Raw genomic sequence first — 21,139 nt, 5'->3', positions numbered from 1 at the left:
ATTCTTCTGCGTTTAAAATCATTTTTGCAATTTCGTCGCGAAACAACTTACTTTTCCTGCCATTCTTGAACGACGAAATAGCCTACTTTTCTGTACCAAAAATAACAGAATCGAATAGCAACACTTTTCAAAATAAATGCTGAAAAGTTCAACTTTTCAGCACTCAAATGGGTGCTGAAAAGTTGAACTTTTCAGCACTTGTTTCGAAAAGAAACACTTTTCAACATTTTTTTGATTTAAACGATTTATTGACAAAATACTTGAAAATTTGACTTGAAATTTCACTCAGTGGGTGTTTTTCGGAATTGTAAAAAATGTTGTATGGAACTCGTTGCAAAACTTAATTTTTTCAGCACTCGTCGTATTTATCCAACTCGGTGAACCTCGTTGGATAAATGTACGACTCGTGCTGAAAAAATCCTCTTTTTGCAACTTGTTGCATAAACTACTATTTTAGCATGTTTGGGTTTATTAAAAAATCTTAAGATTTTTTGAAAATTTTCGATGCAAAATCTTTTTTTTCGATACAATTTTTGTTTTTGTCAGATCTTAGATTTTTTGAAAACTAATGATTGCAAAACAACTGAACTAGTGTAAAATGCCTTTTAAAACACTTTTTTCATTTAAATGTGAAGACTACGGCTTGTTATTTAAATTTTTATATTTTTTTTATTTTTTTGCCCCCCCCCCCCCCCTTGACCTCGGCCAGGACCGAGGGACAAAAACTTTTTTAAATATTTGCATCGGCCTAAATCATCATTTGTGTCTATATATATATATGACTCAAAAGTTGTTTTTCTTAAAGCTTTTTAAATATCACACACGACACTAAGGTTTATGATGGCACCATATTCTAATACCTGTTTTTTTAAATAAGGCCAATGAAAATATTTTTCAATGTATTTGTGTCTCGATTCTGGCCAAGACCGGGGGATTTTTTTTAACTTACCAACGAGAATACCAAAAACACTTTCTTCCGCCACAAGCTCCGAAAATCCTGAAAAATCCATACTGCGGTCAACTCCAACCATGCACCAACAGTCAACCCGGAATGCTGTCATCATGAATCAAGAGCAAATTGACACCGCATGTTGTTATTTTTGTCGCATTTTTCGCTTCTTTTATTCCATTTCCCACCCCATTTCCCCAGAACAAAAATGTTTAATAAAAAAATAAGAACTGAAAAAATAATAATTGAAAATTGCACTTCTCCACCAAAACGAAAGAAAGAAAGAAAGAAAAAAAAAATAGCCCGGAAGTGCGCCCAGATGTGTCGCTTTCAGTTGTTTCCGTTCTCGTGTTCCGTGTACTCGTCCTCGTAGTCTTCCGCCTCGCCACCCTGACCGTCGTCCTCCTCCTCGGCGTACTCGCTTTCGTTCTCCGTGCCCGTCACATCCGGCAGGTAATCCTTGTGGGGTGGCGACGGCATCGCCGGCTCCTGGTACTTCGGAAAGGGGTGAAAGAAGGAGGAAACAGTGTCGTCGTCGTTAGAGTTACAAAAGGGCCCAACATGCGATGTAAACAAATGCTCAAATTTGACGTTTAGGGTCACTTACCACCTTGGGTGCCCGCCAGCCGCACCCGGGCAGCGGGAGTCCGTCCATTCCGAGCGGACAGGGCGCGTCCAGTCCGGGCACGCCCTGGTCACCCTTGTCACCGCGGTCACCCTTGCGGCCACGCTTCCCGATCGGTCCCGGGTCCCCTTTGCCGCCCTTTTCACCCCGGGGACCCTCCTGGCCCGGAATGCCGTCGGTTCCCTAAGGGGTTGGGAGAAATCAAAAGCGAATCGGGGGACCCTTCAATGGTCAGGAATAACGGAAGAGAGGAGAATAAAAAAACGAGGGACATGCCAATGGAAACGGGAAAATGAAAACACAGGCTCGCGAATTGTGATTGTTTGTACACTTGGTTTACTGAAATTCGTTGCTTGTTTGTTTATTTACAAAGAAACACTATTTAGTATGGCTGCAATGTGACTATTTAGGGCGGAGAAAGGCAATTTAAAATTAAAACATTGTTCATGTTTGAGTATTTACAATAAATATTTGCTCGTTTTTAAGTAATTCGGTTGTGGGCGACCCCTCGGCTGTCAAATCGCACGCGACGGAAGAAAAACAAAGTCAAGGCCAGCTGTGGAATCGTCGGGTCTGCATGCACGTTCGGTGAAACTAGCCAGATTCGATAATTTCAAGTGGAAACATTTCCAGACAGTCGGGAAAAGGGGGTACAGGATTATCTCATTCTCAAGAGGGGATTCGAGCTCCAAATGCACTTTCCGATGACGGATTTCTCATGCTTAGCATTTTGGTCAGATATTTACAGGCAGTCCGGGATCACCTCTTTCCCCTTTGATGCCGGTTTCGCCCTGGGCGCCCTTCATACCGTCCAGACCGGGCGGTCCCTGAAAAGGTGAACGCAAAGAAAGTGACAGGTTAGAATTGCTGGAATGTCTTGCTCCCGGTGTCGTGACCATTTTCATTCATTACGTTTATTTGTTTGCTAAATTGTGGTCACCACATCCGAAATTTGTGCTCGGTCTACTGGACAACTTTTACCAAATATAGTGGTTTACTTAGTTCTGGTTAGTCGTGTACTGGAAGTCATCCGTGTCTACACCGTGTCGGTAAATGTAGGTGATCCAAGCAATCGATGAATGGTGAGGGTTACCGCGGTTAGTGGCAGGCTATGGATGCTGCAAGGCTTGCTTGGGTTAGTTTTGTTAGCAAATATTTGATTAAATTGATGGTTACATAAAAATATATTTTTTACCTGTTTTATTTCTATGTTTTTTGCTCGGAATCTTAACGTTTATCTGTTTTCTTATTATTTTTTGAATACTTTAGCTGTTTTTATTATTATTTATGCAGAAAGTAAGGGCAAAAAACTATTAACTTTCTTAGATTTCATAGAAACATTTTGGCTATTTGACTGATTTTGTTTTCTTATTTTTGATCGACAAAAAAAAACAATTGCCCATTTTTCCTTTTGTCATCGCACAGTGGTCCAGATCGCAAAATTAAGCGGAAAACGGATATTCCGAAAAATGGTGATGTTTTGGAGCTTTGGTCTTCAGAAGAGTTGTTGCAAATAAAAAGAGGCAACTTTTGGTTTGGTTGAGAATTAGGGTGGTTCACTGTTAGGGTGATTTTCAAAATCTAACTTTTTAGGAATATTTTTGGGAATTTTTTCGTCTTCTAGAAAGTTGTTGGGCTCGCTAATCCAAGCAACTTTGTCGAAGACACCAAAATTTCATCTCGACATTACGCCTTCTACGACCAAATTTATAGAAAGCATCTGAGCAAACCTTCAAAAATCAGTTTTTTGAACGTGGTTATTTAGGGTAAAGTTTTAGAGAAAAGTGATATTCTGGGCACTTTTAGAGCTCTAAAAAACAAACATTTTTATTTTTTGACAGGTCAATTTGGATTTAAGGGTCAAAAGTTACAGACATTTTAAGGTAAAAAAGATGCAAATTTAAAACTTAAATATCTCGAAAAGGTGCAAGCCAAATTTTAAGCACCAGGTTGCATTTGAAAGGGGAGATCCAGCACTAGAAACGCTAACAAAATCTCAGGGGTGTTTTTCTTTAAACTCGAGATATCTTCATTTGAAAAAGTCTAATTTCCAAGGGAAACCCATACGGGACCACCCTAACGAAATTCGAAATTTTTCCAAATATATGTTTTCCATGTTATTTTGACCGCTGAATCGGAATCTGCCCACAGAAATGACCCAAATTGTCAAAAAATCGATTTTTGGTCATATTTTGGGTTTCCACGTAAAGTTTTCGTTTAAACCCAAAATATGACCTAAAATCGTCCAAATTGACCTGTCAAAAAATAAAAATGTTTGTCTTTTAGAGCTCTAAAAGTGTCCGGAATATCACTTTTCTCTAAAACTTAACCCTGAATAACCACGTTAAAAAACTGATTTTTGAAGGTTTGCCAGATGCTTTCTATAAATTTGGTCGTAGAAGGCGTAGATTACGAGATAAAATTTTGGTGTCTTCGACAAAGTTGCTTGGATTGGCAAGCCCAACAACTTTCTAGAAAACGAAAAAATTCTCAAAAATATTCCTAAAAAGTTAGATTTTTAAAATCACCCTAATAATGAACCACCCTAATTTTCAACCAAACCAAAAGTTACTCCTTTTCATTTGCAACAACTCTTCTGAAGACCAAAGCCCCAAAACATCACAATTTTTCGGGAAATCCGTTATCCACTTAATTTTGCGATCTGGACTACTGTGCATTGATGAAAACGGCTCCCAGATGGCCAATTTAAATAACTTAGGCAAAAGTTTGCTAAAATATTTTTGCAGTTCGTCAATATCTAAATGTTAAGTCAAAATCCATAAAACTTTAATGAAAACGACATGAAAAAATAAGTTTACAAACTTTTGCCAAAAATATGTGAAAAACAATAAGCAATGCAATTATTTAAAAATATGAGAATTTTTGTTTTGGCGATCGAAAATGTGAGAATTGAGCCAAAATGTCGAATTTTAGGTGTTTGATGATTTGATTTATTTTCTGTGACTTTTCCAATGCTTAGAATATGTATTCTTTGCAAGATTTTTAGTTTCTTGCAGTTTGATGTTGTTTTTATTTTTATCCTCAATATTTTAATAAAAAAAGCAGTAATTTTAATTATGTTACAGCAAAAAGGCTAAATCCAAATAAGATAAATGGGAATAAAATACTGAAGAACAGGGTTGTAAAAATATCAAAATATCAGCTCTCAGCAACTACAATTATCCCGCCTGAATATTCATGCCTCAAATATAACTGCTCTTCTCTCTTCATTGAAACTCTCAGCGCCGAACATAGCCGAACACGTTTTCGTGTTTACACACTCGTGATTGACATTTTCCTTTTCTCTCTCATTCCCGCTTCCACGATCATCCTACCGCAACAGCGTTTAACCACAAAAGCCGCCACAAAACCAATTTCGCAAACGCAGTTTAAGGGGACGTCATGCGTGGTCGGCTTCTAATCGCCATCTCGCGTTCTCTCATTGCAGTTTTCGGAGAGATTGAGAGACTCAGCGGTGAGAGCGCATAGTCGAGGAAAAGGGGAAGAGTGATAGAGAGAGAATGACATCGCTGGGAATCATGAGACACAAGAAGAGATCTCACAAGCTATCGTGACGGCCGCTATACTCTCGGATATTTTTGGTGCAGAGATAATCTATTGATAGCTTTTTTATCACTCATTTGCAACACTGCTGAAGAAAAATACATAAAACAAGATACGCTTTTAAAAATCACAAGCAACAAAAAAATGGGTCGTGAGGGTTAATTTTTCAGTTTACAATGTTAAGTTTCATTTATGTAGGTTTTAAAATGCTTAAGGAGTTACATACATGTAGAAAATCACAAAATTTCATATTACAGAAAATTTATTAAATCAACTTAAAAGATGATTTTCAATCAATCCTGAAAGTTTCATGAAGATATTTCATGATTTAACTGAGTTAGAGACGATTTAAGCTCAGAATTTTGCCATGCGCAAAGCGAGCTGTCAAACTTTGAGAGCGTTTTTCTCTGAACACCAAGTTGATTTACGGGTGCCACGATATCTCGAGATGGGACGGACCAAATTGGCTGAAATTTTGAGTGAAGACTCCCAAGATATGTCCCGTGTGCATGACGAAGCTCGATTTTAAAATTTTGAATTTTCAAAAATTACAAAAATCAAAAACTGGCGATTTTTTATATGAAAACAGATAAATATTTTTATCTTTTTTTTTAACAATCTTTTTGAAAATCTGCCTCCGTCATGCACACGGGACCGGTTTAACGAGTCTTCACCAAAATTTTGAGCCGATTTGGTCGAAGCAATGTTGAGATATCGTGGCACCCGTTTTTTGAAATTCAAATAGCTATATCTCGGCAAAGATACAACCAAATGTCTTCAAATTTGTTTTGTTAATAGATGGAAATGTATTTTTTAATGCCCTGAAAACAGATTTTGAAAAAAGTTTAAGTGTGTGCTTAAACCAACCTCTGACATTTTTGCCGATTTACATATATATAACCCCTTAAATCGTTTTTTTTTCTGTTCCATCCATATGTGAAAAGAAGCCATTTTTCATAATGAGTTTTCCCGTACAGGTCCTCATAGAATTCTGAATTTTCCAAACGACTGTACTTTGAGATTTTCTGATCGATTTGGTGTCTTGGGCAAAATTTTTGTTTATGATTAGGAGTTTTCAGAATAAAACGAAAACACGGAAAAAATCCCATTATTTTTTTTACTGTTTATCACTCATGCTAGTTGAATTCTCAAAATATGTATTTTTTCAATTATCGTTTTTTTTTAATTTTATGTTACTTTTACAAAAAGTTCAAAAATCAAATTTGCTGTCGAAAATGACTTAACAAGCTTTTTGGATAAACTGTACCGTTTTCAAGTTGTAGGCATTTGAAAGTGATTTTTTTTTTAAATGTTCACTGTTCGGCTTAAAAAAATACTTCAGGAAGGAAAGGCAATCCTGCAAAAAATATTTACAAAAAGCTGAGATTTTTTTTTCTATAAGATTGACACTTTGTTGATCGGGCTGCCGAACGCTGAAGTAAAGACTTCAAAAGCTTAAATTTTGTGAAAGAAGAGTTTTGTTTTCAGTGTTATTTTTCAATTCGCGTTGTTTCGTTTTTTTCAGAATTCAAAATTTAAACTGTGTAGGGGAGTTTGGGGTAATATGGACAGTGGGGGTAATTTGGACACCCCTTCAAAAATCACGTTTTCTTCGGATATAAAGTGAAAACGGCAATTTAAGTGATAGACTAGTACTAGTAATGGGCTAGGAGTATGGACAAACCAAAAAAGTTGGAATAAGTTAAGTAGTTTTGGCACTGCCTTAAATTCTAATATTTGAAGGTTAGGAAATAAGGTTTTGCAGGGGTCATATGGCAAAAAGGTGGACATTTTTTGTTTATGGGGGTTGCTTGGACGATTCCTGAGATATGTACGTATAAAAATTGTGCATTTTATCCATTTTTATCATCAAAAATTGCAATTTATGATAGAATATGCTATAGAGGTAATTTGGACATGCCTTGTGGGGTAATTTGGACATACCTGAAAGTCTACCTGCCATGCAACAAAAAAGTAACTTTCATGGTTGGATGAGTTTTTAAAGGGATTTAGATAAATTTAGAGGGATTTAATATGTCAAATCAATCGAATGTGACAACAAGACTCTAATGTTGATTGCTTTTAATTAATTTCTTTGACAATTCCAGGGTTGTTACGGGAAAGTCGAAAAAAAATCCGCGCCAAATCCGCGCCGACCGAAACCTCAATCTGCGCAAAATCCGCGCCATGTAAAAAAAAATCGCGACCTGCATTCAAGAAATGTTATTTGCAAAGAAAAAAACTAATACAGAAAGTATTTGATAAAAAAAAAATGAAACTCGTTTTATGTTTGAAAGAATGAAAGCAAAAATCTTTTTTAAAAATACCTCAAAAGACATCAAGACAAGTGTCACAAAAAAATCTTTTTGCAAATCAGAGGGACACTTCAATAACTTTGACCAATATAAACAAAATAGAAAATTATAAACCAATATAAACAAAATTGAAAAATCTAATAAATGAAATTTAACTTAAAAAATATAAGCTCAAAAAACCCAAATCTATAATTTTAATATGATTAAATTTTAAATTTCAAAATTCAAAAAATTCAAAATCTATGAATTTTAATACAGATTGTATTCCAAATTCCTCACTAAAATTTCATTCCGAAGAATGAAGAATTTAAGAATTTAAGGATTAAAGAATTTAAGAATTTAAGAGTTTAAGAATTTAAGAATTTAAGAATTTAAGAATTTAAGAATTTAAGAATTTAAGAATTTAAGAATTTAAGAATTTAAGAATTTAAGAATTTAAGAATTTAAGAATTTAAGAATTTAAGAATTTAAGAATTTAAGAATTTAAGAATTTAAGAATTTAAGAATTTAAGAATTTAAGAATTTAAGAATTTAAGAATTTAAGAATTTAAGAATTTAAGAATTTAAGAATTTAAGAATTTAAGAATTTAAGAATTTAAGAATTTAAGAATTTAAGAATTTAAGAATTTAAGAATTTAAGAATTTAAGAATTTAAGAATTTAAGAATTTAAGAATTTAAGAATTTAAGAATTTAAGAATTTAAGAATTTAAGAATTTAAGAATTTAAGAATTTAAGAATTTAAGAATTTAAGAATTTAAGAATTTAAGAATTTAAGAATTTAAGAATTTAAGAATTTAAGAATTTAAGAATTTAAGAATTTAAGAATTTAAGAATTTAAGAATTTAAGAATTTAAGAATTTAAGAATTTAAGAATTTAAGAATTTAAGAATTTAAGAATTTAAGAATTTAAGAATTTAAGAATTTAAGAATTTAAGAATTTAAGAATTTAAGAATTTAAGAATTTAAGAATTTAAGAATTTAAGAATTTAAGAATTTAAGAATTTAAGAATTTAAGAATTTAAGAATTTAAGAATTTAAGAATTTAAGAATTTAAGAATTTAAGAATTTAAGAATTTAAGAATTTAAGAATTTAAGAATTTAAGAATTTAAGAATTTAAGAGTTTAAGAATTTAAGAATTTAAGAATTTAAGAATTTAAGAATTTAAGAATTTAAGAATTTAAGAATTTAAGAATTTAAGAATTTAAGAATTTAAGAATTTAAGAATTTAAGAATTGAAGAATTTAAGAATTTAAGAATTTAAGAATTTAAGAATTTAAGAATTTAAGAATTTAAGAATTTAAGAATTTAAGAATTTAAGAATTTAAGAATTTAAGAATTTAAGAATTTAAGAATTTAAGAATTTAAGAATTTAAGAATTTAAGAATTTAAGAATTTAAGAATTTAAGAATTTAAGAATTTAAGAATTTAAGAATTTAAGAATTTAAGAATTTAAGAATTTAAGAATTTAAGAATTTAAGAATTTAAGAATTTAAGAATTTAAGAATTTAAGAATTTAAGAATTTAAGAATTTAAGAATTTAAGAATTTAAAAATTTTAAAATTAAGGAATTTAAGAATCTGAGAATTTAAATTTTATTTGAGATTATTTTGATTTCCGTTTTTTTTGCAAAATTGTTATTAATTTAATAATTTCTAGTTTTAAATTTTGATTTTTTTTTAATTTTGATTTTTTTAATTATGAATTTTTCCTTAAATTTTGAATTTTGGATTTTTCATTTTTTTGGAGTTTTGAATTCAGATTTTCAAAATTTTGAATTTAGAAATTTCGGATTTTTTAAATTACGATTTTAGAAATTCGAAAAATTTTTAATCTGAATTTTAAAATTTTTTATTAAAAAAAACTATTGAAATATAAAAAAAATCGAATTTGAAATTTGAATTCTCAAAACTCATAAGAAATAACATATTCAGAGCCGGATATATTTAGAAATGAGATAAGTGTAGTAATAATTTTATTTAAGAAATTTTCAACCATACATTTCAAAAATAATTTCTACATAATCTTCATCTTAATTTTTCGACGGTTCGTATTAAGAAAATACAAACTAACATTTTCAGAAAAAAAAATAATCTATTCATGAGAAATTGAAATTGCACTCAATGGAAAAAAAATTCTCGTTATTCTTGATAATAATCTTGATAATTACTTGAAAGTGATTCTATCTTTTTATCTATTTATTTATCAAAATTGCCATCCGCGCGAAATCCGCGCCTGAACAAAATTAGTCAGCAAATCCGCGCGAAACGCGCCATCCGCGCCATCCGCGCCATCCGCGCCGTCCGTAACAACCCTGCAATTCTAATTTGTATGCTGGTTTACAATAATATTTAAATTTGAAGGGCTACAGAATGTAAAATTTAAAAAAAAATGATATTTTCAGGCTAATAAATTCTATATAAAGATTGATTTATATAAGCATAAACGATACCTTAATCACTAAAAACTAAACTTGTGCCTAATCCAGAATCAATGTTTAAATCATTTCAGTATTAATGATTAAATTATGTATACTACACTGATCAATTTGTTATCTTCCTATTGAGTTATAGTTCTATCACAAAATCATTATTTAAATCTTTGATGAAATATTGTGAGCAAAACAACACTTTAAAATATAAAGCAATTACAAAACCAGGTTGAAGGATAAAAAACATGCTCAAAAAAATCAAATGTTACACTTATTCTTCAACATGTGTCCAAATCACCCCACAAAAGGTGTTCATATTACCCCACAAGGTATGTCCATATTACCCCACAAGGCATGTCCAAATTACCCCACAAGGCATGTCCAAATTACCCCATAGGGGTGTTTATATTACCCCCACACAAAAATGTGGGAATAATTTGGACACCTTTTAATTTTTGCGATAAAAATGGGTTTTTCATCAAAATTTATCGAAATAAATGACATTTTTCCATCAAATATGGTCTCTATTATCCTCTGGCGTCATCCACATGCCTTTGGATATTCCATACAGCCCGTGACAGAGCAATTTCCTTAGGGTGTCCAAATTACCCCACACTCCCCTACTCGTTTGAAAAAAATAAAAAAAATATTTAGTTTATTTTTCGAATAAAAATATTTTTTTTAAATTAAAATTTTGTTAAAAGGCCAAATCATTTATTTTCTGGGATCAATTTAAATGTTGAGCTTGATTTAGAAAATGGCGAAATATTTCGTATAGAAAATAGTAGAAATTTTTGATAGCAATTTGCACGGAAAAAATAGAGTTCTCTAAACAATGAATTGTGTTCATGAAACTGAGAACCACGAAGGAACACGTTCAAAGCGTAAATGCATCATACTCGTGTATAAAATCCTTCGTGGTTCTTAAATTCGTGAACACAATTCACGATTAGGGGAATTGATTTTTTTTCTGTGTTCATATGCTAATTATTGATCCCTATGTATTTTTGACCAAAATTAAACTAAAATAAACTTAGAATTTGACAAAACTAGAGATTGAAGAAAACTACAAATTACATTATTTTTATTGAAATGTAGAAAGTATTGCTCACTTTTTTTCATTTTCATTAAAGGTGTACAGTACCAAAGTTGGCAGATGAACAAATTTCTAAATTTTACTTTTTAAAACCCCCCTTCTCTCCGTGGTTTTCCTTAAGACTCAATAAAAATAAATAAATAAATACCACTTGAGTTTCAGTATCTCGTGACAGGATTGCCATATATTCAAACTATTAACATATAAGAAATTCTTTCAGAAAAGATGCACTGTTTCCAGAAATAACTAAGACTGCACAGTGGGGCGAGGTGGCAATCTAGCGGGACAAAATTAATAGCGCTCTGGGGTTACGTCCTAGAGCTTCGGTGTCTTCAGCAAAGTTGCTCAGAAAAATCAGGGCTACATTTTGGTACTAAAATGTAGTTCCAATTTTGGCCGCATAGGTGGCGCTGAAATCTAACTTTTTCCAGTGACCTCCTAGAGAGTTGGTGTCTTCGACAAACTTGTAGATCTCGCCAAATTACGTATAGTCACGGAACATGTCAAAATTCTCAAAAATAACTGTGCAAAGTTACAGTTAGTTTAAAAAATAGTTATAATTAAGCTATGAATATTCAGTCAATCTAGCAGGACAAAATTAATAGCGCTCTGGGGTTACGTCCTAGAGCTTCGGTGTCTTCAGCAAAGTTGCTCAGAAAAATCAGGGCTACATTTTGGTACCAAAATGTAGTTCCAATTTTGGCCGCATAGGTGGCGCTGAAATCTAACTTTTTCCAGTGACCTCCTAGCGAGTTGGTGTCTTCGACATAGTTATGAATATGATAATATGAATGTCAATCTAGCGGGACAAAATTTCTTAGAAACTTCGTCAAAATTACTTAGTACTTCGTCGCATCCGAACCAGTATACGATTCAGAAAGTTTATTTAGCAATTCTATGGTAAGATATTGATATTTAGTTAAATTAAAAGTATGCAAAATTAAGTTTAGATAAGTTTTATATAGAATTTCCAGAGTTATATAAACATTTATACTAAGTAGTTAGTAAACTTTATATTCAATCCAAATTATTTTTTAACCAGTCAAAGATGCCTATTTGGAATTGGGAGACTGGATTTATGGTGATATGTCAACAAATAACTTTATGTATGTTAATTTTTCGAAAAGTGTACACATTTTTTTCGCACCTTTTTTGATTTTTGTAATAGTATTTGTTATATAACTTTTTTATTGAAATCATCTTTTCATGAGCTTTTTGTAGCAAAATATTCGGCATGAGTTTCTGAACAAAAGGTACTAGGTTTCTGTCAATCTTTAAATTGTTTACATGTTTCATCACAATTTGTGCATAGTGCCCAAGGGGTGTAAACATACTTTTTTACATACTGTATGTTTCAATGCTTTTGTCACCACCCCAAAATCAGAGGTAGAGCATATTTTTTCCAAAAAAAAAATCAAACTTTCAATGGAAACTTATGTGCAGTCAGCAGAAATCCATTTAAAATTAATTGTTCTGCGTTAAGAATAATTTTGTGCATGTTCGGGTTTATTCAAAAACAATTTTAATTTAATTAAATTTTACATGAACAGTATCGCTAAAATGTTCTTTTATTGCCGAATCTTATATTTTTTGAAAATAATGATTGCAAATCAAGAGTATTTTTGTATAATACATTTTATTACCATTTTTTTTAATGAAATGTTTAAATTGTGGCTTGTAATCTCACTTTTTATATTTCTTTTAATTTTTTTTTGCCTCCACTCGACCATGGCCAAAGTCATATTGTTGCAAAATAACGTCAAAAACGTTACAATTGATTGAAAGATAAAATTACGCCACTACATAAATTGTTCAGATTTTATGTCACCTAAAAATGGTCTCAAATTTCAATGAAAACACAAGAACATTAAACTAAATACCTTTTCAAACACCTAAAACATTAAAATCAACAAAACTGATAGACAACTATTATTTTCTGTTTTCTATTATTTTTAAATACAAAAAATTTCCAAAAAAAAAACAGAAATTATAAAAACTTGAAATGATAGATATTTTTTTAGTCTTTTAAATGAAAATAACGTAATTTCATTTTTTAAATAACCAATTTTGTACATTTGGCCCGCAAGCTAATTTGTTTATTTTTTAAACTAACTGTTACTTTGCACAGTTATTTTTAAGAATTTTGACATGTTCGGTAACTTTGCGTAATTTGGCGAGATCTACAAGATTGTCGAAGACACCAACTCGCTAGGAGGTCACTGGAAAAAGTTAGATTTCAGCGCCACCTATGCGGCCAAAATTGGAACTACATTTTAGTACCAAATTGTAGCCCTGATTTTTCTGAGCAACTTTGCTGAAGACACCGAAGCTCTAGGACGTAACCCCAGAGCGCCATTAATTTTGTCCTGCTAGATTGACTGAATATTCATAGCTTAATTATAACTATTTTTTAAACTAACTGTAACTTTACGCAGTTATTTTTGAGAATTTTGACATGTTCCGTGACTATACGTAATTTGGCGAGATCTACAAGTTTGTCGAAGACACCAACTCGCTAGGAGGTCACTGGAAAAAGTTAGATTTCAGCGCCACCTATGCGGCCAAAATTGGAACTACATTTTAGTACCAAAATGTAGCCCTGATTTTTCTGAGCAACTTTGCTGAAGACACCGAAGCTCTAGGACGTAACCCCAGAGCGCTATTAATTTTGTCCCGCTAGATTGCCACCTCGCCCCACTGTGGACTGGTAAAAGTACTTCCCCCCCCTCCCCTTTTTATTTTTGTCAAATCTTACATTTTTTGAAAACTAATGATAGCAAAACAACTGAGCTAGTGTATTTAAAACCACTTTTTTCATTCAAGTGTTGCGACTATGGCTTGTTATTTAAATTTTTATACACAAAAAATAAAAACTTTGAAAAATATTTGCATCAGCCTAACTAAATTTGCAGTAAAAAATTAATTAAATAAAATCTATGCCTTCATGTCATCCAAGTAACCTGTTGATCCCAACTCGTGCATATTCCAAGCACGTCTAAGTGCAAAAACAGCTTCTAACTTAACGTAGCAAACCATGAGTAGTAAACAATTTAGCAAATGCAATTAATTACAATTTCTTCCCGCCTCTTTCCGGGCATTCAGATTGGCACAATCTTGTCTTTGTTGCGCTTTTGTTTTATTCCTTCTTGAATCTCCCAGTACAAAATAAATTAGTACGATTAAATCCTCCCAAAAAACAAAACCGAAATAAACAAAACGCTCCGGCATTCATCTTGTTTCGGCTAATTCCACCAGGCGCAGCAAAACAATCATCGAGAAAAGTGCAATACCCACTTAAAGTAATGTAAAACGTTTAATCCCAGCCACGTTACAATCGCAGCGAAAAACAGAAGCAGGAAACTTAGCCCAGCCTAAGCTTCTTCCCATCGCCCTCTCTCCCCCAAGGATTACCGCAGTCAGACGATAGCGACTAACCCTTGGTTTGAGGGGTTCGTAACTTTTTTTTTCTTTCAAAAAAGCGTAACCCTCTTTTTAAAAAAATAAGTAAAGTAGACACACTTCCCAAATTTACACTTTTCTACCTTAACCGGTTAGAAAATTTTGAAATTCATCTTGAAAGCAACCAAGGGATAATTGCTGGAAAAGTTTCTTTTCACTTTATTCGAGTGAAATTTTCAGCGCGGTAATCTTAGAAAGCCCACCCCCTGCCCCAGCTCTCCAAAAAAATTAAAGAAAACTGCCGAAAGAAACCTTTATTCGGGACGGCAGCGATTTTCGTCGAAAGGAAAATTCCTCCCCAAAAGCAGCAACACATCCCAGCAGCCCACGCAAAGTTTGCTCCTCGGTGTTTTTCCGAGCTTCCGCGAATGAGCTTCTTCGTCGCCGCCTGCTTCGTTGCCTAGCCACCACCAGCAAAGCGAGAAGGAGAAGCGTTTTGCTAACTCATTTAATTGAAATTATATAATTAATGAAATGAAATGGAATTTTAAAAGCGCGGCTTTTCAGCGGCGTTTTTCCCTCTCTCTCTCTACGGGATAGAAGGGAAAGAGAGCAGTTTGAGCAGGAAAACCATTCATCGACACTGTTTTGAGTGGAGTCCGAGAACATGCAGTGACTTTCCGACTGACAGTTTTTTGTTGTTGTTGTTGTTGTTGCGATGGGAATTGCATTTGGAATTTGCATTTCATTACTGAAATTAAATGGATGTTTTTTTTTGTTGCTATTTGTCGATACTCGGAAAAAATATATTTTAGTTCAATTAGTGCCGAGAGGCACAGGGCAAAGCAGCTTTTCCAATTAATTTGATTGAAGTAAATTGTAATAATAATAAACTCTAGTGTTGCCGTTGAAATGATATAATTGGCATAATCAGCTAAATGGTTCAATGAGATTCAAGCTCAACCACCTTAAATCCGCTTTATTTTTCAGTTTGTGACTGTTCGTGGATTCATTTGATGTTTAGTTCATTTTTTAATCATCGCAATGCTTTCATTAAAAAAAACTATATATTAAAAGATATACAGATAAAAATTTGCTCTATATTGTCATAATATTGAACAACCTCGTTTCTATGCAATGATATCAGTTTGCACCAGTTTGATTTGCTCAGACAAGTTTCCATACGAATTGGACAGCTGACAGGGCAGAGTGAGAGTGGAATTTTTGATGTCTTCCGCGAAGGTGTAGAGTAGGTTATGACAATTACAGGAAAATGTGCATGCATATTGAAAATCACTTTTCGTGTAAACCGAAACTTCTGAGAAACGAGTAAATGTACGGGCAACTGTACAATGTTCAGTGAAATTCACTCAAAATTAGAGCGTCCAATTTCCCGGGGATACAACATTCCCGGAAAACGGTAAATTTTCAACAAATTTCCCGGGAAATTTCAAATTTATCGAAAATGATTCTGATCCTAGTTTTGATTGATATTTTGCAACAATATTGTATAGAACCTCAACTTTAATGGTCAAAATGAGTTATGGATAAATTAATGGCTGGAATGCTAGTAACAAATCCTACAACTTCAAGAAAGTATATAAATTTACTAATTTTACATGCTGTCTTTCAAACCGTACCAAACCAAAACATAATTATCAGTATTTTTTGTTGAGAAGTGTTATTTGTTTATCAAAGAGTTTCAATAGTGGGTAAAATAAATCCATGCTCCACATTCATAAAATTTCTTTTAAAATTGTCTCTGTGATCTGTTTGAGAATGAAAACTAAAATCATGCAAAAGTTATGTTTTTAATGGCAAAAAACTTTTCCAGAAAAAGCCTTACTGGTTTCAGGTCATAAATAACTTGTTTTGCATGTTGAATCTTCTTACAACCTTGGTAGCTCCAGTGCTTAGTTAATATTCAACTTAATATTGAATTTCTCGAATACTATTTAACACTTTCTACTTGCAAAACCCTCTTTGCAACAATTAATGATAAAAAATCTATTTTCATCCAAGTTAGCCGTGGTAAACAAAAACGAAAAAAAACTCGATTATGATCATGGCAGGAAGAGATATTAGTAACTTATTTACAAATGCTTTGACACCAGTGGTTGTTAAAAACAGTTACCAAAATTAAAATATTTAATTTTCATTCCAAAGTACTGTAATAATAATTCCCAGTTATGAAAGCTTCAGAAATTAATTTTATCTAGAATAAATCTTTACATGAAATTTTCATACGAACTGATTAGTTAGTAGGGGAACAGCATCTAATTCCAGCGTGCCTCTAATGTTGGCAGGTCAGAACTTTGACATTCAATTAAAGCTAATTAAAAGCGTTTTCAATTGAAATCGAGTGATAAATAGCTCAATAAGAAGTGAGCAAGCAAGTTTCTATCAAAAGTTTTGCAAAAATAGTTGTTTAAATAGTGAAAATCAGTAAATTGGATGGAGTTAGGTGCGAGTGCTTAACCTGCCAAACATACGAGAATTTCCCCTATGAACAGTAAATTGAATTGAATAATATCACATTATGCTCTCTCACGAATTTTAAAAAAATTGGTGCTAAATAGTTAAGAAAATCTATACTTTTACTTGAATTTCAAGAATTCCCGGGAAATTCCCAAATTTCCCGGGAAACGGGAAATATTTTTTTCCGGGAAATCCCGGGAATTCCAGGGATTTTTTTCCCTTGTCGGGAGATTGGACGCTCTAAGTTAAGTTAAATTCATTTCATATCTGAGTGAAATTAGCCCAATCTGACTTCATATCTGAGTAAGTTCAGTTTTGACGAAAACCTAGTGATTTTGAATGAGAGAGTTGGTGCACTACACAAAAAAACTTCAAACCAAAACTACTGAATTTCACAAACAGATAATACGATGTTCGGTAATTAAACAGCTAACTTTTTGAGTTATGTTCGAGCAAGGCCAAAAATAATTGGCAGTTCTGCCGAAACCTTGATATTTTTTTAAAGACATTGTAAATATGAAAAAAATGCATTTCAAGCCCTTTTCAAATCGATGCTTCTATGCTCACTTGTACTACACACATAAAACGATTTCCAAATGTTACATCATTTATGATGTTACACTTTTGCACGTTATAATAAAAATTTAAATTTAAATGCAATGTGATGTAAATTTGCAACAAATTATAAGTAAAAACATGATTTTACTGAGTTTACATGTGATACATCTTTTCCGTGTCGAGTAAATTCACACTTTTTTTTGTGTAAGCTTACTGGAATTCCTGTCTAGCAAGAACAAGAAAGCACAGAAACAATGGCATGTGAAAATGATGGAATGGTGTTGAAATTTAAATAATGTATTTATCGACAAAATCAGAAAATTTCACAAAAGATTCAGTTGAGAAAAAAATAATTCAGATTAAAATTGGGCTCAAACCGACTGATAAGGTGCTATCCACAAATGACGTAGCATTTTTTTTCGAGGATTTTATAACCCCCTTCGTAGCATTTTCCTATACAAAATCCTTTTATTTTTGTTTGGATCGCCACACATACTCAGACCTCATCCTCAAAAATGCTACGTCTTTTATGGTTGGACTCTTATAAAAAACCTATTTTAAGTTTTATTTATTTATTTTTTTGCAGTATCTCAGCAATCCTTAAAGTTTCTTTGACAAACTTATGGAAAATTATAGTGTGGGCAATAATGAAAACAATTACAAGTTTACAGTCTTCTTCTAAATTATCAAAACTGGCAGCACTGTAACAATGTTTTGCCTTTGCTGGTCCAAAGGTCAAAATTTGTAGATTTGGTCGAGACGACTTTAAATTTTGAATAAGATTTAAAACTGCCTTAATTTTTTATGTTTTGGGAAACAGTTTGCTATGCAAGTTGCTTAAATTTTTATATTTTCATTAAAAAAAACTTGTAAATTTGATTGTAAAGAAATAAGAATGTATTCTAATTTGTTTAACGTTTAATAATGCAGTTTCAGCGAAAGAAAGAAAGAAAATTTGATTTTACATCGAAAAATTAAGTTGAAAAATTTTTGCGACCAATATTTCGATTTTTTGAAAAAATCTGTATTAATTCAAAAACTTATAACTCGGTCAAAGATTTTTTGCCCATGCTGAAAATTTCTGAAAAGTTGGCATTTGATGGTCTCTAAAACATATTAGAAAATAAAAAATAATAATGTTTTTTTTTTGCAAATCAAGTTTTAGTGACAAAAAGTGAAAATAAAAATCACAATTTTTTACCGTGTATCATTTTTTAGTGTAGTCCTTAGCCATACCTACAACATTGCCGAAGACACCAAATCGACCAGAAAATTCCTTCAAAAGATACAGATTTCAGTACAGTTTCAGTCGGAAATATTTTTTTCAATGTTAAATATAGATTTTTAATGTTAAAATATGAAACATTCGTGAAATTTTCCGATCTTCTCGAAAGAATATTTTGAAAAAAAATAAATCAAGATTAGCATTTTAAATGGACGTAATATTCAATGTTTGGCCCTTTTAAAATGTTAGTCTTGACTTAAAAAATTTCAAAATATTTTTTTCGAAAAGATCGGAAAATTTCACGAATGTTTTATAATTCAACATTGAAAATCGGACCATTAGTTGCTGAGATATCGACATTAGAAAATGATGAGTTGTTTGGGTGAGACTTGGAAAACATCAATTTTCGTGTTTCTTTTTCTTAAAGCGGCTCTATCTCAGCAACCCGAGGTCCAATCTTCAACGTCTCTTTCACAATTTTATAGCAAATTTTCTGAACTTTTCAATTAAAAATATTTTCAGAAATGGTCACTTATGGTCACTATTTTTAAAGATCGAAAAACTGCAAATATTTCGCTAAAATCAAACTTTCGGTGGCTATATCTTGAAAACTGATCACTTTATTAAAAAATCTGTAAAGTACTTTTTGATTGCAAATTAAATTTTGCATTTAAAAATAACGTCAAATTTATTTTTGCATAAAATATCGATTTTTTCCAAAAATCACTATTTTTTCAAAAATTCATAACTCGGCGGCAGATTTTTTGACCATGTTTCTCTATGGCTCAAAAGTTGCGGATTTTTGTCCCCTAAAATATATCAAAAAATCTCGAAAATCAAAAAATACGTATTTTGGGAAATTGAGTTTTAGTAAAAAAAAAAGTTTTTTAAAAAATCTGCAATTTTTTTCTGCGTGTACCTATTTTTTCTCAATAGTCCTCAACAATACCTACAACTTTGCCGAAGACACCAAATTGATCAGAAAATTCACTCAAAAGTTACAGCTGTTTGATTATTTACATACCATTTTTGTATGGACAGTAGCCAAAATTGTATGGAGACTTGTAAGGGTGGCCGTAGGGAAGGCCCCCACAAAGTTTGAGCCAAATAAAAAAATACAAATAAAATCCATTTCCGGTTTTGGTAGAAAATTGCTCTGATACTGATGAATTAAGTCAATTTCAGCAAGACTTCTGACCACTCTTGAGTTAAGTTAGTTTGTAAAAGGTCGCTGGTTCGATTCCCGTAGACAATATTTTTTTTTTTTGACGGATTAACTTTATTTTAGGAAATAAACACGAGGATATATTTCTCTCGGTCATATCAAGCTTTTGAAATTTGGATACAAATTTTACATTCCGATAATTTCGCTACCGGCCAGCGGGTGTTAGATTGGCTGCACCCACATACAGAATTATGTCCAAGACTGCAATTATCTAAAATGAAAGATAAATCTGTGGAATCACATTTGTGAAGTAAAGCTAACAAACACAGATAATTGTAAAAAAAAGTTGTTTCTGAAGTAAAAGAATAGTAAATTTCTAGGTGGTATCGATTTTTGCTGTCAAAATTGCAAACACCTAAAGAAAATAAAATCCGATCTGCTCAGCGCTTACCCGTTGGTCCGGAAAAGTGTGACAAGCCATCGCAAATTTTCACAGCTTTTCACGGTCGGTGGAAAATTCCGGTACGCGAGACCAGATTACAATCCGATAACACCTCACCCTTCTCCCAGCTTCATCCTTCTAGTGGTGAAAATGTTCATCATTTTCCCCTCTTGGGTGATGGTTAGGGTGGTCCCGCGCTGTTTGTTTAACGATTTATGTTTCCATTTTTTTTTCCACTTGTCCGCACCCAATTTTTCTCTGTCTCTATTGGAATTATAATTTTTCTGACCCCTCCTCTCACCACCCCTCCCTCAAGGCCGGTCGACTATGGTGCGTGAAATATGAGGGTCGTGATCGCACGAGGTCCGTGAAATTGCCCCCATTTATTCGTTGGTGTGTGTGTGTGGAGGAAAACGGACATTCCTTATACTTCCTTCCCCGGACGAATCTTGATTGGCTTCCGGAACCATACGCGCGAGCGTCGGGACGGTAGTTGGCCATATTTCTGGCCGAGATTGTTATTAGAAGATTGTCGCTCCAATCGATAGTGGGTTTCGGGTTTGACCAATTTCTGTTCAGATTGCTTTGATGGATGGCGGTAGGTCTGGGACCTGCCCGTCGTGATAGTATGTCATGAGGTTTCATCCTTTCCCCTCCTCCCCTCCCTCAATAACTGGGTCATTGATAATGTGATTTATGCTCACCCTCGAATACATCGGCGCAGGCCATGCGTTTGCAAAACAACAAAATCAAGCGCCATCTGCCGCCGAGGATCCGAAACCGATGATGATGATTATGATAATGGCCTGCCATTGAACCTTTCCCCCAAGATTTGTGTTACTAGCAGCCATCGAAGTAGGCGCGCGCGCGTGTCCCCATGAAATATGTATAAT

At 32.9% G+C, this 21,139-nt stretch overlaps 1 protein-coding gene across 9 annotated transcripts in view; it reads right to left on the bottom strand.

The window, feature by feature from the left end:
• Nucleotides 1–1,114: 1,114 nt before the first annotated feature.
• LOC120423330 (collagen alpha chain CG42342) overlaps nt 1,115–21,139 on the bottom strand; it is a 204,462-nt gene continuing 184,437 nt past the window's right edge. For 4 of the 9 annotated variants that reach the window (XM_052706546.1, XM_052706549.1, XM_052706550.1 and 1 more), the window contains 3 exons: nt 2,321–2,401; nt 1,557–1,757; nt 1,115–1,444 (listed from right to left, as the gene is read on the bottom strand). In XM_052706546.1, coding sequence (XP_052562506.1) covers nt 1,280–1,444; nt 1,557–1,757; nt 2,321–2,401 — 447 coding nt within the window. In that variant the 3' untranslated portion in view covers nt 1,115–1,279. The remainder of the gene's footprint in view (nt 1,445–1,556; nt 1,758–2,320; nt 2,402–21,139) is intronic. The other 5 variants (XM_052706543.1, XM_052706542.1, XM_052706547.1 and 2 more) reach the window with 3 other exon arrangements.

The sequence above is a fragment of the Culex pipiens genome, chromosome 1 (assembly GCF_016801865.2).
Source record: "Culex pipiens pallens isolate TS chromosome 1, TS_CPP_V2, whole genome shotgun sequence".
Classification (NCBI taxonomy): domain Eukaryota; kingdom Metazoa; phylum Arthropoda; class Insecta; order Diptera; family Culicidae; genus Culex; species Culex pipiens.
This window is presented reverse-complemented; position numbering and strand designations above follow the sequence as displayed.